This window comes from Muscardinus avellanarius (genome assembly GCF_963383645.1).
Source record: "Muscardinus avellanarius genome assembly, chromosome: 15".
Taxonomy (NCBI): Eukaryota; Metazoa; Chordata; class Mammalia; order Rodentia; family Gliridae; genus Muscardinus; species Muscardinus avellanarius.
In genome coordinates, this window is record NC_137801.1 from 42,262,397 (window position 1) to 42,280,111 (window position 17,715).

Consider the following 17,715-nt stretch of genomic DNA (forward strand, 5'->3'; position numbering starts at 1 on the left):
TGCTGGAATTACAAGCATGCGCCACCACGCCAGGCTATAAATTTTTATTGCTTTATTTGAATCTTGGTGAAATTTAGTGAAGTTACCTGGATTGGTGTTTTATTTTGTGGGTAAAATGTGAATAAGAGGTCTAATTCTCAGAGATTAAATATCATTTGGCCAATGAATAAGCAGTGATTAGGATTTTAGTTTTTCTGTTTTTGTTCTTTTGGTGCTGAGATGGAACTAGGGCCTCAGGCATGCTGGGCACTGTTAATCACTAAATTATACACCCTAGCCCTTAGTATCTCCGTGTTTTGTTTTGTTTTTCTACTTTGAAACTTTAACCCCAGCCCTATTTTATTTTTATTTTTCAAACAGGGTCTCACTAGATTGATGAATCTCACCCTTTAATGAGGCTGTCCTCAGCCTATGATCATCCTGTCTTAGCCTCCTAAGTATTGAGATTACAGGCATGTGTCACCATGCCCAACAGTATCTCAATTTGTAAAGTCGGGAACAATTTTATTTATTTCAATTTTATTTATAAATTTATTTCAATTTTATTTATAAATTTTATTTATTTCATTCTTGTATAAAATTTATGGCACAATATTCAGAGATAAAACAGCCACAATAATAGACTTGTATTACCTTAAAAAAAGTTTAGGAAATGGAAAGACACTGGAGACTTTCATATTTTGTTTTACATTTTATAGGTTTGGTTTGTTTTTGTTTTTTATTTTTTTGGTATTGGGAATTGAACTCAGGGGGCCCCAGCCGTTTTTAATTTTTTTTTAATATTTTTTTGAAACAGGGTCTTGGTAGGTTGCTGAAGCTGGCCTGGAACCTGTGTTCCTCCTGTCTCAGCCTCCAAAATACTGTGTTTACAGGTGTGTGCCACCATACCTGGCTTCATGTAGAATTTTTTATAAGCAAAAATGAGTGGGGAAACTAGGTATAGCAGCACAAGCTTGTGTGGGAGGTTGAGACAGGAGGAACACAGGCCAGCCTCGGCAACTTAATGAGACCTTGTTTGAAAATAAAAGAAAATTAAAAAGGGTTGAGGACATAGCTTGGAGGTAGAATAGTCCTGGGTTCAATCCCCAGTACCCCCAAAATAATTGTGGGAAGGAGAGCAGGGTTTGTAGCTTTGAGGTAGAATGCCCCTGGGTTCAATCCCCAATACCACCCCCCCAAAAAAAAAAAAGCTATATAGGTGTGACTCTCTATTCTGTGAGTTCATAGTTTTTTACAGTCTGAATACTACAGTCATGCATAGCAAGCTCAGTCCAACTTTTGTTTTATACTCAAAAGATAATGGAGGTCCCCCAAACATTTATTTAAGACATTTGACATTGTGCATATTTAATAGTTGCAGGCTATTAATTCTTGTGCATTTTATTCTAGGTTCATGGAAAAGGTTCTTTATGGTGTGTTGATCCAGAATATAAACCCAATCTCATGCAGGCACTAAAGAAGCAACCATTTTCCTCAGAGCCACATAACTGTCAGTGGTGAGTTAGATGATTTTATTGTATTAGGTGGAGAAGATTAATAAAGTTGTAAGGCTTTTTTTTTATTATGTAGGGAAGTACCTTATGTATCACATTAGTCTGAGATATTTTTTATGGTTTAATTTGTGTTTCTAGAAAAATAAAAAATTGGGTAATTGAGAACATAAATTCTCAAATGTAGTCAGTACAATGTAAGTAATTACTAAAGTAATAGTATGATTTCAGTTACATAAAAAATTTTTGATACTGAGGATTGAACTCAAGGACATTCTACCTCTGAGGTACACCCCCAGCCATTTTTTATCTTTTTGAAACAGGGTCTTGCTAAGTTGCTGAGGCTGGGCTCAAACCTGATACTAATAAAGACCCTGGGACAGGGGAAATAATTTAAAATATGTTTAAGATTTTTAAATAAGATCATTAACAGCTTGTCATTATAACATTTTTATACACATATTAGGACTTTATCTTTTATTTTATGTTTTTCTCTTTCATAGTACTTTTAATACTTAAAAATTATGTTTAGGTTAGCCAGGTGTGGTGGTACATGCCTGTACTCCCAGTACTTGGGAGGCAGAGACAGAACATCATAGGTTTGACACCGGCTTCAAATTTTAGCCAGACCCTATTTCAAAACTTCAATTTTTTTAAAAAGTCAGCTGCTAGCTGGGCCCCAAGTTTATATTCAATCTATGAAGTAGACCTTTGTCACAATATTATAATTCGTAAGTCTGAGGTACAGTGTATGTAAAAACTGAATAGGAAATAAGCTTTTAATATCATTAGCAAAATGAATTTTTCATACTTTTACAAATTCTGAAGAACAGAAGTAGTTTTTCCCCAAAAATGTTTTAATTCTTGAAAAAAGAAAATACTTATTGGTATCTTTCCATTAAGTTTGATATTAATATGTATTAATAAAAGGAGGGATTTAATAGTTTGGCATCATTACTATAGTCTAACCTTAAATATTTGTTTTGATAAATGCTTTAATTTCTATAGTAATAATTATATTAATATCTCAAACTTAAACATCTAATATAAAACTAAATAAACTATTATATATTATCTGCTGCTCCAGGCATTTTTTTATTTTTTATTTTTTGTTGGTACTAGGGGTGAAACCCAGAGGTTTTCTACCTCCAGGCTATATTCCCAAACCTATTTTTTATTTTATTTGGAAACAGGGTCTCATTAAGTTGCTGAGAGCCTCACTAAGCCGCTGAGGCTGGCTTCAAACCTCTGCCATCCTCCTGTCTCGGCCTCCCAAGCACGGGGATTACAAGCGTGCACCACCACACCCGGCTGCTCCAGACATTTTCAGTGCATATTTTTATTTAGTCAGCATAAGAACTCTGTGTGAAATATTTAAATTTTCCTATTCTACAGAGGAAGAAACTAAAAGATGAATTATTTGGCCTAATCATTGGTCAAAAAATTGTACTTTATTTTGGTCTTTATGTGCTTTCTCCTTTGGCAGATTCTTCCTAAACAATATTACTGTCTAAAACAAAATAAAGTAGAAATAGTTTATGTCTTTTTTACTAAGTTCTATAAAAAGTGAAATAAAGGTTTTTATTAACATTTGTCTTTTTATTTTTCAGTGTTTCTTTATCACCTCACTACTTAAGCTCTGTTCTCAAGCAGAACCAGGTACAAACTCTTAAAGGTATGTGTAAAAATTACCCTCTTAAATCATGAAACTCAGGTCAAATTTCAGTATTCTAAAAAATGTTTCTCTAATTATAAATTACATAATAATTATAGAAGATTTGGTATTCTTTGTTTGTTGAGGGTAGGGCCTTGGACATGGTTTTTTTCTACTGGTGCTGTGGATTGAACCTAGAACCTTGAGAGTGCTAGGCAGGTACTCTGCTCCTTGGCTTAAAGATTTGGACAATAAAAACACTTAAAAGTCATCATTTGTTCTATTGTTAACCTTTTGGTATAATTCCTTTGGTCTTATATTATGTCACATACATGAGTGGATATAAAGTTATTTTTATGTTTCTGTGTGGCCCACATCCAAGGATAGTTTTTACATTTGTAAAATGGTTGGGGAAAAATAATAACAATAATATTTCAAGACATGAAAATTTGCTATAATATCAGAGTTAAGTAATTGAAACAAAGACCTATGTATTATATCATTTGTATTGTCTCCAGGCATTTATTTAGTTATTTTTGTGGTGGTGGGGATGAAATCAAGAGGGGTTCTACCTCTTAGCTACACCTCCAGCTCTTTTTTTTTTTTTTTTTTTTTAATTTGAAAACAGAGACTCACTAAGTTGATACAAGCCTCACTGCATTGATGAGGCTATCTTCAAATCCATCTTCCTCCTGTTTCAACCTCCCAAGTACTGGGACTACATGCATGCACTACCACACCTGGCTTTAAAATATTTGCTTTCTGACTCTTGTATATATTGGGGGGTAGGTACTGAGATAGAACCCAGGAGTAGCCAGGCGTGGTGGCGCATGCTTGTAATCCCCGGGCTTGGGAGGCGGAGACAGGAGGATCGTGCAGGTTCGAAGTCAGCCGCGCTGGCTTAAGAGACCCTGTTTCCAAATAAAAAGTATAAAATAAGTCTGGGAGTGTAGCCCAGAGGTAGAAGGGCTTCCAGGAACCCCAGTATCACCAAAAATAAAAAAAAGAACCCAGGAGTATTCTACTTCTTACCTATTTTACCTCTATTTTATTTTGAAAGAGGATCTAAATTGTTTAGGGCCTTACCAAGTCACTGAGGCTGGCCTTGAACATACAGTCTTCCTCCTAAGTACTTGGGATTTCATGCATGCACCACTATGTCCAGCTCTTTCTGAACTTTTACTAAAGAAATTTGCCATTCCTTAGATTAGACTATAGTTTAGAATATTTCTTTTATTAACTTAGGAAGCTAATTTGCTTAAAAATTTTTATACTTTTTTAAAGCAAATTAAAACTTTGGTCTAGGATTTTTTTCTTCTCATAGTAAATATCGTATAATTAATATTATGTGATGTTCATCTTAATAGTGTATTAAAATAAGATTTTCTAGCATTGTTGCTTTGATGCTTAGAAACGGTTCCATAACTTTCTGTTTTTGGTACTGGTGACTGAACCCAGGGCATTATACTTCTAAGCTGTATCCCCATCCCTTTTTATTTTTTATTTTGAAACAGGGTTTTATATGACTTTTAAAGGTAAAAATTCTCAGATGAAAGCCTTTTAGACATTTTAGCTCTATTATAAGCTGAGCTTTAGAAGGAGTGTGCTAATGTCTATAAAAATAAGGGAGGGAGGGAAAGAATGTGAAAAAGCTTTTAAAAGTCTGCAAAGAAGTTAAGTGAATAAGGAGTTGGTTTTGGATAATCTGCCTTTGCATAAGTCACATATCTGTTTTCCTGCTACTTGCGTGGATAACTGTGGTTTCTCATTTATTTGTTTATTTGTTATTTTGTGATGTTGGGATTGAACCTCGAGCATTTTTACCTCTGAACTACATCCCTAGCCCTATTTTATTTTGAAACAGGGTCTCTAAGTTGATGAGGGCCTCACTAATTTGCTGACACTAGCCTTGAACATGTAATCCTCCTGTTTTCAGCCTCCCAAGTATGAGGATTACAGGTGTATATCACACACCCAGTTTTCTTTATATTTAGAAAACTGCCAAAACTCCTTTATCTTTATATTACCTCAATAACTTCTGATTCCTTACTCTCAAGTTCAGTTTGTACATACATTTTAAGAACTTTTTCTTTGTGATTCCTGAGGTTTATTTTAGTTCTCCATTTGTTCTATCCACATGTTTCTCCTGCTAGTTTCAGCCATAGTTTTTCTTAACTGTGGCTAATACTTCTTGTTCTGATGACTTAAACATATTATGCATCATCTCTCCAGGGATGCCATGCCTTACTTTCCTTCATCTCTGTATGTAAGAGTGTTAGGTCTGTTCACTTAATTACAATTAGCTAGATGGAAAAAGTTGATTAACACAACTACAGGTATGTTCTGGATTGGAATATGAAATTCTCCTGAGTTTTTTTGTTTGTTTGTTTGTTTGTTTGTGTGTATGGTACTAGGGGTAGAACCCAGGGTCTTTCTACTTCCAAGCTATGCTCCCAGACCTGTTTTATATTTTATTTGGAAACAGGGTCTCACTAAGTAGCTGAGGCTGGCTTCGAACCTGTGCAATCCTCCTGTCTTAGCCTCCCAAGCGCGGGGATTGCAAGGGTATGCCACCACGCCTGGCAAATTCTCCTGAGTTTTAAGGAGAACATAAGACTCCACAAAAACTTAGGAAAGTTTATATTTTAATCTGGCTATTTTAGGGCATTTTCATAAACTTATAAGAAAATTTGTTCTTTTTTCTTTATATTATTTTTAGAGAGAAGTTTGAAAAATACCAAGTGCTGTGTTCCATCACAAATAATTTATTGAGCACCTACATCTTTCTGGCATTGTTGGGATATGGAAAGATGAACTACCCAGGCCCTGCCCTCAGAAAACATAGTTTGACAAAGGTTGACAAGAATTATAAAGAGTACCCTTGGGAAAATGGTAGTGCGTGGCAAATTAAGCTTAAAAGTAATGAAAGACCTTTTAGAGAAGAAAGAATGATACATAAACTGGGTCTCAAAAGTTGGGTGGAGCTGGGCATGATGGTACACACCTGTAATCTCAGGGGTGGAGGCTGAGAGGAGCCTCTGGGAGGCTGAGACAGGAGGATCTTAGGTCTGAGGATAGCCTCAGCAACATAGTTAAGACTCTGTTTCAAAATAAAAAGGAATGGGGTTATATCTCGGAGGATACCCCTCCTTTGGGGTATTATACCCGTGTGTGTGTGTGTGTGTGTGTGTGTGTGTGTGTGTGTGTGTGTGTGTGTAGACTAGTGGTACACACTCGTAATCCCAGTACTTCAGGAAGATCTTAGGGTCAAGGCCAGCCTCAGCTACTTAGTGAGGCCCTTTGCAACTTAGTAAAACCCTGTTTCAAAATAAAGAATAAAAAATAGGACTGGTGATGTAGTTCAGAGGTAGAATGCCTTTGGGGTCAATCCCCAGTAATGCTGAATGAATGAAGTTTATTTAGTGTAATAAGGAGTGTGAACTTCCTCCTATAACATTAGTAAGCATTCAATTGTTTATTGCAGTGCTTTGCAATCATAATCTCATTCAGTCTTTACAACAATCCTTTGAGGTATTGCTGCCCCTTGTTTACAAGTTTGGAAACTGAACTTTAGAAGATTAATTTTCTCAGCTGGGCATGGTGGCACACGATTGTAATCCCAGCATTCGGGAGACTGAGACTGGAGGATCGCGGTTTGTAGACAGCCTCAGCTACTTAGTGAGGCCCTCTGCAACTCAGTGAGACCCAGTTTCAAAATAAAGAATAAAAATTTGGGCAGGGGGTGTAGCTTGGAGGTCAATGCCTCTGGGTTCAATCCCCAAACCCACAAAAAAAAAAAAAAGAAAAAGAAAAAAAAAAGATTAACTTTCTCAAGATCACACACCTGGTAAATGACTGAAAAGGATTCAAATCCAGGAATTGTAATTTAAAAGTGTGCACTCATAGCCGGGCGCATGCTTTTAATCCCAGTACTTGGGAGGCTGAGACAGGAGGATCGTGCATGTTCGAAGCCAGCCTGAGCTACTTGGTGAGGCTCTCAGCAAATTAGTGAGACCCTGTTTCCAAATAAAATATAAAATAGGTCTGGGAGTGAGGACTGGAGGTAGAAAGCCTCTGGGTTCCACCCCCAGTACCACAATAAATAAATAAATAAATAAATAAATAAATAAATAAATGTATTTAAGTTAGACTCCAGTATTTAAGTTATATATTCATTTTTTTCTACTCATTACATTAGAACTACCACTAGAAAGCCGGGCGTGGTGGCGCACTTTTGTAATCCCTGCACTTGGGAGGCTGAGACAGGAGGATTGTACAGGTTCAAAGCCAGCCTCAGCTACTTAGTGAGGCTCTCAACAACTTAGTGAGACCCTGTTTCCAAATAAAATAGAAAATAGGTCTGGGTGTATAGCTCGGAGGTGGAAAGCCCCTGGGTTCCACCCCTAGTACCACCACCAAAAAAAAAAAAAAAAAAAAGTAGAACTACCGCTAGATTAAGAGCAGAGGTTAGTTTTAGGAACTACAGAAACCACTATTAACCAAAACTTGTGTACCAGTTTAAAGTATAGTTGCTTCTTGCCCAACTTGGTAATTTATGTGCCAGTGTCTGTGTTACAGTATCATAACAGGAGACTCATGATTTGAGATAACACAACCAAAGTGCTGTTAGGTCAACATTCTGGTTTGATGTGTGTTTAGAGTACACTGACGTGTCAGAAACATTACTGAGCAGCGTGCTAAGGCACTGTTCTAGGCACCAAGAACATTAGTGAACAAAACAGACAAGAATGGAACTCATATTCTGGTTAGTTAAGTTTAGTTTATACTAAAACACCTAGTCTACTATAAAGAGCTATAAAATTGAGGCGGTTTTGGAGGATGTTAGGGGCCAAGTGTAAATCTAAATTCAAAATTAAGGTAAAAAATCAGCATACTTTCTTTCTTATTAATGTGAAATTAAATTAGTGGTTAGGCAGCTTAAAGTATTGGTAGTTTATTGAAATTGATGTCCTATGTAAAATATTACAACAGATACTCCATTTGGATACTTTGTAAACATGTATGTTAGTTTTGATAGAGCAATTGATCCTAGTGTAGTTATTACTGAGCTTTAACGTTGTGCATTGAGAATTGAACTCAGGGGCATTCTACCTCTGAGCTACACCCCAGTCTGATTTTATTTTTTATTTTGAAACAGTCTCACTAAGTTGCAGAGCACCCCATGAGGTAGCTGAGGCTGGCAATGAACCTGCTATCCTGTTTCAGCCTCCCAAGTACTAGGATTACAAGCATGTACCCCCACACCTGGCTAGTAGCATGTTTTGAATTACTAAATGTTGGTTCCTGATGAACTGTATATATTAAAGGCCATCTTTAAAATAGCATAAGTACTTTATAAATAGAACAAAAACCAAAGTATTTTTAAAAATGACAGTAAACAAGCTTTCAGTTTAAATTTGATACCAAAACCCACTGGGTGTACTATAAATAAAAATTGTTTATATTTGCTTATACTCAGAGAATTTTTATTGCTTTTGTTCTAAAATGTTCAAGATTGTACCTTGGATAAATCATTAATAATCAGGTGTACTTAGATACTATAATGTTCAGGGTCATTTTTATATTATTTTGAATATTGAAATTATACTTTTTTCAGAGTTCATTGGCAAAACATGGCAGGAAACCTACTTTACAAATACTCTAAATAAGTTGGATATAGGTAAAATACTTTGGAAAGAAATGTTTATTTTCTTTTTTCTCTTCTCTTCTCTTTTTCCTATGTGTGGTACTGGAGGTTGACCCAGGAACATTCAACCTCTAAGCTACATCTTCAGCCCCTTTTTATTTTTTGATTTTGAATCAGGGTCTTGCTAAGTTGCTGAGGCTGGTTGCAAACTCACAATCCTCCTGTCTCAGCCTTCTATGTACTGGGATTATAGATGTTAACATTCCTGGTTTGGAAATGTTTATTTTCACAAAGTTAATTTCATGTAGTAGAGTTCAAGTTAATTTGTCTATAAGAAATAAATCTAAGGAGCATTTTTTTCTACAACTCTAAAACAGTACCCGATTCCTTAACCTTTAAAATTTTAGAAATTAAGAAATGCTGGGCATGGTGGCACATGCTTGTAATCCCAGTATTTGTGAGGCTGAGACAGGAGGATCTGGGTTCGAGGACATCCTCAGCTACTTAGTGAGGCCCTCTGCAACTTAGACCTTGTCTCAATAAAAAAAAATAAAATATAGAAATGAGGGTGTATCTTGAAGGTAGAATGCCCCTGAGTTCTATCCCCAATACCGCAAAAAAAAAAAATAAAATAAAGAAAAGAAATGGTGTTTCTATAGCTTTTTTCTATTGTTAAGATAACCCCTTATTAAATTGTATTTCATAAATACGTTCCTTAAATTGTAATACACATTTTTTTAAAACAGGGTCACTCTAAGTAGCTGAGGGCCTCTCTGAGTTGCTAAAGCTGGCTTCAAACCTGTAATCCTCCTAACTCAGCCAAGTGTATGCCACCTTGCTTGGCCCAACTCTTTTTTTTTTCTTTTTTCTTTTTGTGGTACTGGGAATTGAACCTAGCAGCATTCTATCTCTGAGCCACACGCCCAGCCTTTTTTTTTTTTTTTTTTTTTTTAAACAGGGAGGGTCTTTCCAAGTTGCTGAGGCTAGGCTCGAATCTTCAATCCTTCTGTCTCAGACTTTCAAATACTAGGATTATAGGCATGTATCACAATGCCTGGCTCCAACAAGTTTTTAGTAAGAAAAAATTTTAGGTGTTTAATTTATAAAATTATACATACTTAAAATTGGTTGCTCATTATAATACTTTCTATGTAAAATTGTCTTCTTTGCTACTACCTCCCAGTTTTATTAAATTGGAAATAAGATAGATCTTTTATGAAAATGAAAATTATTTAATAGAACAGGGGCTCATCTGCTAGGGCTTTTGCCTAATGCCATGTAAGTCATGCCATGTGCAGGGACACCTGGCCAAGGCATAGAGTGGAGTCTGAAATCCAGCCTACACTTTATTCTAGCTGTGTGCCTCGAATGGAGAAATATCCACCTGGAGGACAAGTTGCCTTTTTTCCATTTCCCACAGAGCAACAATATGGACTAGCAGCTGCACTTTTAAAATACTGAACTCTGTCAAGTTGCCTCAGATCTCATTCTAAGACAGGAATTGGAGAAGCCTTTGTCTTGCCAAGTTTCTTTGCTGTGGCATGTGAGCATCATGGAGTCTAATCCTTTATGTGTGCTGTTCTTTTTGCCTTAAAATGCTTTTCACTCAGATGTTATTCCCTCACCTCCCTAAGGTTTGTGTTCCTGCTGTTAACTTTCTCATGGAGACCTTCCCTGGCCTCTGTATTTAAAATTGGAACCATCTTCCCAGTACTTCCTCCCTCTCTACCTTCTTAATTTTCATTCCTAGTGCTCATCATTATCTGTCATACTGTATTTGAGTTGTTTCTTTGTGTTATAAGAGGTTAGGGATTTTCCTGTTTTGTTTTCTGCTACATGAACCTGGAATGAAGTCAGGCTCATTGGACATTGAGTTTATTGAATGAATAACAGAAAAGAGAATTTCCAGTACATACTTTGTTTCCTGCAAAATCTTCAAGTTTAGTCATGGATACTTAGTGTTAAGGGACAATGATGACAGAATAATAATTGAAAGCCTATCTTTTGGAGACGGGAAACTCAGGTTCAGATCCCACTTCCATTGCCAGAGACCCTTTGTGTGTCTTATTTTCTCATTTCTAAAGTGGAAATATTAATAGTATTCAGAACATAAAGTTATAAGGAGTAGATGAGTTAGTAGATAGTTAGCATATGCCAAGCCCATGGAAGATACTCAGTGTTAATCAGCTTAACCTAAGAAAAGGAGGCCTGAGTTATAACATAGTTACTCCTTATACATTTATCAAGAGCCTTCTATTGCTCCAAATATTATGGTAATAGAAAAGATAAAGCTCTTTTCCTCCCCTAAAGAAGCTGATAAGCTAATTGAGATGACATTAATGTAGTCACTGTTGTTTGATGAGGTCCCATTTTACTAAAGGGAAAATAGTGATAGTATTGTGTGCTCTCATAGCAAACAATATAAAGGTACTTACTAATTGAAACCAATAACAGTAACATTTCCTATATTAAGAGAGTTTATAACCAAGTTGGGGAGCAAATAAGTCACTTTCTTAATATCCTTACTGTCTACAATAACATTATAATTAGATCTTGGAATTATACTGGAAAACCTCATGGTATATGTATACATATAAACTTCCAACTTTAAGATTGAGATGAAACCAGGTGTGGCAGCACACACCTGTAATCCCATTACTTGGAAGACTGAGACAGGTGGATCACAGTTTTGAAGCCAGGCTCAGCAACTTAGCAAGGTTCCCAGCAATCTAGTGAGACTCTTTTTCCAAATAAAAAAATAAAATAAGGCTAGAGTATGTAGCTTGAAGGTAGAAAGTTTCTGGATTTATTCCTACCACCAAAAAGAAAAGAGAGATGAAAAACTTCATGTCTTTATCTTATTTTAAATTCATCCTTTGTATAAAACGCTAAAAATTGTAAATATTTTCTAACTTTTCCCTAACACTTGATTGTACCATTTTACTTTTATTCAGACTAATACATCAAGTGAAGAAAAACTTATATAAGCATATATAGATGTATGAGCATAATGACTTTATCTGTAGTAAAACCTCCTGATTTTACCAGCCTTTAAAGCCTTTTTTGTATGTTTCTTGTGAAACATACATAATTATGTCCAACCTTTGAATATTATTTAAATCTATAATGCTTATAGGCTTATGTGTAATTATGAATAAAAGCGTTACTAATATTTTGTTCGTAAAATAATTCATTTAGCCTTTATAGATTAAGATGACCTTGGTTGACCAGTTATATGTATTTTTATCTACTATGACTAGCATGTAATGAATGTATTTCATAACTGCAGACAAGCATAGGTAAAGGATATTATTATTATTATTATTATTATTATTATTATTATTATTATTATTATTATTATTGGTCTGGGGATGGAACCCAGGGGCATTTGACCTCCAAACTATATCCCCTGCCATATTTTTTATTCTTTATTTGGAAACAGGGTCTCACTAAGTTGTGGAGGGCCTCACTAAGTAGCTGAGGCTGTCTGCAAATCGCCATCCTCCGGTCTCAGCCTCCCAAATGCTGGGATTACAAGCGTGCGCCACCTTGTAAAGGATATTATTAAAGATAAAAATTCTTTTTTTTTTTTTTTTTTGTGGTACTGGGGTTGGAACCCAGGGGCTTTTCTACCTCTGGGCTATACTCCCAGACCTATTTTATACTTTATTCAGAAACAGTCTCACTAAGTTGCTGAGAGCCTCACTAAGTAGCGGAGGCTGGCTTCGAACCTGTGCGATCCTCCTGTCTCAGACTCCCAAGTGCCGGGATTACAAACTTGCACCACCACGCCCAGCCTAAAAATTCTTTTATTTATTTATTTATTTTTTTTTTTTTTGTGTGTGTGTGTGTGTGGTACTAGGGAGCTACACCCCCCGCCCTATTTTTTATTCTTTATTTTTGAAACAAGGTCTCACTAAATTGTAGAAGGCCTCACTAAGTAGCTCAGGCCCTTCACAAACCTGTGATCCTTCTGTCTCAGCCTCCCAAGTACTGGGATTCTAAGCATGACAATCATGTGCCACCATGTCCAGCTTCAAGGTAAAAATTCTAAAAGTAGTAATGCTATATGTACTTAATTTATGTGTTTAAGAGTAAAACTTACTGAAATGCAGCTCAGATGTTCATTGTAATAAAGAGAACTTTTATTACCTCTAGTACTTCTCCATTCTCTTTTACATAATACTATTCACAAAAGTATTAATAGTTTTAGGTGAACAAAATTTGATTGCAAAATAATATGTATAATATCATCTGATTTTCATTTAAATTTTTGCTTTCTTAAATAATATATATACCAAAATCTTAATGCCAGTTAGCTTTGAGTGTGTGCAATAAACAGTAGCCTCTCTTATTAAGAACATTAATGTTACCGCTCTTTTCCCTTTTCAGAATCTGATATTGATGCTGCCACTGCAATGATGCTTTTAAATACTTCTCTAGAACAAGAGATTTTAGAATGTAAGCAATCATACTTTCCTTTTTAACATGTTTTCAAATTTAATTAAAAATATACAATGCTTATGTATCATGACAGAATTACTACTTTCTAACTAAATTGTGTTTTGATCTGAATAACTTAGTTTGTTTCATTATATTTTCATTAATTTATATGAGCATTTAGAAAGTTGGAGTGAGAGATATTTTTATGTTGATCAAGAAGTGGAGAAAATTAACATTTATAAAAATGCTTGAAGAGCTAAAAGCAAAATAAAAGCTATAAAACACATATACATAAATAAGAGCTATACATGGTGATGGACTTGTAATCCTAGTACTTGGAAGACTAAGACAGGATCACAAGTTTGACACTAGTCTTAGCAATTTAGTGAGACCACCTTGTTTGAAAATGAAAAGTGAAAAGGGCTCGGGAAGTAGTTCACATGTAAAATGTTTCTGGGTTCAATCCCTAGTTCCAAGAAAAGAAAGAAAGATATAAGAAAGCATATTCATAATTTAGAATAGAAAAGGCTTCTTTAAGATATAAAAAGAAAGATGGGTAAATTTAATAAAACATCAAATGTTAGCATTTTTACAACAAAAGATACCTTTAAAAACAGTAAGCCAGGCACAGTGGTACACACCTGTAATCCCAGTACTTGGGAAGCCAAGACAGGAAGATGACAGGCTCATGGCCAGCTTCTGTAGCTTAGTGAGGCCCTATTTCAAAAGAATAACATAGGGCTGTAGATAAAGCTCAGTGGTAGAGTGTCCCTGGGTTCAATCCCCAGTTCCAACAAGAAAAGAGAGAAGAAAGAAAAGCAACATGAAGGGTTGGGGTATAGCCCAATGGTACAGTGCTTGCCTAGAATGTACAAGGCCCTGGATATTATCCCCCCATGCCACCAAAGAAAGGAACATAAATAAAATATTGGGAGATTTTTGTTGTTGTTGTTGTTGTTAAACCATGTATAGTAGATGATTAATAGCAAGTCTTTATATAAAAGAATCCTACAAGCCAGGCTTGGTGGCGCATACTTTTAATCTCATTACTGGCTACGTGTGAGGTCCACTCAGGGGGCACTTCAACACACTGGTCCCTGGATCTCTCCCCTGAGGATTCTGATTTAATTGGAATGGAGTAGAAGCTGAACATCAAGATTATTTAAAAGCTCTTAGAGCCAGGCTAGATAGTGCACACCTGTAATGCCAGTAGATGGGAGGCCAAGACAGGAAGATCACAGGTTTGTGGCCAGTCTCAGCAACTTTGTGAGACCAACTAAGTGAGACCTTGTTTAAAAATAAAAATAAAATAGGGCTGGGGGTGTAGCTCAGAGGTAGAATGCCACTGGGTTCATCTTCAGTACAAAAAAAAAAAAAAAAATCCTACAAATAAGAAAACAGTTCAACAAAGCTGGGCGTGGTGGCACACGCTTGTAATCCCAGCACTTGGGAGGCTGAGACAGGATTTTCACACAGGTTCAAAGCCAGCCTCAGCTCCTTAGTGAGGCTCTCAGCAACTTAGTGAGACCCTGTTTCCAAATAAAATATAAAATAGGTCTGGGAGTATAGCCCGGAAGTAGAAAGCCTCTGGGTTCTGTCCCCAGTACCCCCCCCCACACACACACCAAAACAACAATTCAACAGAAAAGTTAGCTATATGCATGAATGGGTAGGTCTCAGAGGAGGGATATATTTGGACAATGCATATGTGGAGAGACATGTGCAGTTTCTCTAGAAATTAAGTAATGTAAAGTAAAATAATATTGAGTCTAAGAGACTATAAGACTATAAGATTAAAATGATTTATAGTATGAATGGATACAACCATTTTAGAGAACAGTTGGAGAATATCAATTACAATTTTTTTTTTATTTATTTATTTTTTGGTGGTACTGGGAATGGAACCCAGGGGCCTTCTACCTCCGGGCTACACTCCCAGACCTATTTTATATTATTTTTATTTAGAAACAGGGTCTCTTAAACCAGCTGAGGCTGGCTTTTAACCTGCACGACCTCCTGTCTCAGCCTCCCAAGCACAGGGATTACAAGTGTGCGCTACCACGCCCGGCTCAATTACAATTTTAAATGTGTATGTCCTTTTAACAATTCTGTTTCTTAATATTCCTCCTAGTAGATTATTTGCATATATATTAGAAGAAACTTTTTGGGTTTTTTTTTTGGGGGGGGTTTGGGGATGGAACCCAGAGGCATTTGACCTCCGAGCTACACCCCCTGCCCTATTATTTTTATTCTTTATTTTGAAACTGGGCCTCACTGAGTTGCAGAGGACCTCACTAAGTAGCTAAGGCTGTCTGCGAACCACGATCCTCCGGTCTCAGCCTCCCGAATGTTGGGATTACAAGTGTGCACCACCACACCTGGCGATATCTTTATATATATATATGTATCAGTGAAAAGTTGGGGAAAACCTAAATATCAACAAGGAAATGGCTGGCTAAACAGTAGTATATTTATATTGAGGTACTCTGCGAGTAGTTCGAAATAATTGTGTTTCATGGAAGCTATCAAGACATTGTTTGCCAGGCATGGTAGCATGCTTGTAACTCCAGTACTTGGGAGGCTGAGACAGAAATTTTCAGCCAGCCTCAGCCCTTTAGGGAGGCCATCCACAACTTAGATCCTGTTTGAGAATAAAAGAATAAAATAGGTCTGGGGATGTAACTTGGAGTAAGAATGCCCCTAGGTTTCATCCCTAGTTCCAAAAAAAAAAAAAAAAAGACATTGTCATTGTCAAATGATTTTAAAGTGTTTCAGATGAATGCCTATGGAATAATATAATTTAGGTTAAAAAGAAAAAACCTATAAAGCATTACTAATCTAAAGTGCTTACTGCTCAAGAGGGATGCACTAGTATCTGGTGGTCTGTTTTTGCAATCAAATGCATTTGATCTATTGATGGTAGTTCGGTTTTCCACAGGTGAGAAGCCTCTTCCTCTTAAAACATCATTGCAAAAAAAAAGGAGTTATGGCAATGCATTTAATCATCCCAGTGCTATACGATTACAAGAGAATGATTCTTTAGCTACCAGCATTGACCCAAAAGAAGATCACAATTACAGTGCAACCACAGCACAGCGTTGTGCGTCCAGATCTAGCATGTCTTCTCTGTCTTCTGTGGATGAGGTATATGAATTTATCACAAAGAGCAGCCATGTGGGAAGGGATGGCAGTGAAGGGTTTCATAGTGAAGAAGACACAGATGTTGATTATGAAGATGATCCCCTTGGCGACAGTGGCTATGCATCACAGGCTTGTGGAGATACCACTCAAAAAGGACAGCCAGGCAAAAAGATACGAAAACAGTCATGTCAAGAAATTGATGAGGAGCTCAAAGAGGCAGCTGGATCTCTGCTCCACCTTGCTGGGATTCGTACATGCCTAGGTTCCCTGCTAAGTACTGCAAAAACACAAAATCAAAAACAAAGGAAAAAATAGAAATACTTAATAGTGTGAAGTTATTTTAAAACGTGGCAATACTTTTACTTAATCCGAATTCTTTACAAGGGATATCAAAGCCATAATGGACTTTACTTTAGGGTAACGGGTGCCAACTCTTTCTTTCAAAACATTTTTGGTTACTTTTTTTAATTTAACAATTGCTATTAGGATCATGCCTGATCATAAATATGTGTCATAAAGGCCTAAAAGCATAATTTTTGTGATAAGTGTCTCCAAGGCTTAGAAATTTTTATATAAGAAAATCCTCAGCTTGTCTTAAATTTGTAAAACAAGCTTTTTCTAAATTAATATGGGCAACTCTATATAACTTTATTTTCCTTTTCAGTCTGTAATTATAAATTATTTTTTGTTGGAGCATGAGCGAAGTCAAATATAAATTGGAAAAGGTCTTAGATGAGTAGAATCTTTCTGTTGGCTACACAGGTAGAGAATACAATGGAGAATTCTAAGATTTAGAAAAGGAAATTTTGAGATGTGACTTCATTTAAGAAGATTCTAATTCCCCATTATAATAGGATCTTGGAAATGCTGTTATTTCACAGATAATGTGTAACATTCATTAGGATCCTCTATCTTTTCTCAAAGTGCTTTCCAACCATTGTTTAATCCAGTAGCTGTCTATGTTGAGAAAAATTATCCAGTGAGAGGCTATAGCCATAGAGTGTTATGGAGTAAAACCAATTTTGACATACTTTTGCAATAAGAATCTTATTTACTTTTTAAATGCACTGCATTCTGGGAGCCTTGTAGCAGGATGGAGTATAAGAAAACATTTTGAATACTTATGTCATCATAAGTAAAGGTAGGTCTTTTAGGAACTTTCCAAGCTTTGTATAAGTTAAATTGTATTATTACTATTACTATTACAAAAGTGCATTGACTAAGGTATTTTAAGTATAATATTCAGTTTGAATATATTATTTAGAAAGAACAAGGGATACTAATACTATAATTCATTACATATATATGTGTGTGTGTGTGTGTGTATATATATATATATA

The 17,715-nt window shown here is 36.0% G+C and overlaps 1 protein-coding gene across 3 annotated transcripts in view; it reads left to right on the top strand.

The window, feature by feature from the left end:
- The window catches only part of FOXN2 (forkhead box N2), a gene marked incomplete at both ends in the record, with an annotated part of 28,526 nt that extends 11,836 nt beyond the window's left edge, over window positions 1-16,690 (top strand). The window contains 4 exons of one of the 3 annotated variants that reach the window (XM_080711070.1): window positions 1,390-1,496; window positions 3,101-3,165; window positions 13,184-13,252; window positions 16,173-16,690. In XM_080711070.1, coding sequence (XP_080567196.1) covers window positions 1,390-1,496; window positions 3,101-3,165; window positions 13,184-13,252; window positions 16,173-16,690 — 759 coding nt within the window. Of the gene's footprint in view, window positions 1-1,389; window positions 1,497-3,100; window positions 3,166-13,183; window positions 13,253-16,172 lie in introns of those variants that run through there. The other 2 variants (XM_080711071.1, XM_080711072.1) reach the window with 2 other exon arrangements.
- Between the last annotated feature and the right edge of the window lie 1,025 nt (window positions 16,691-17,715).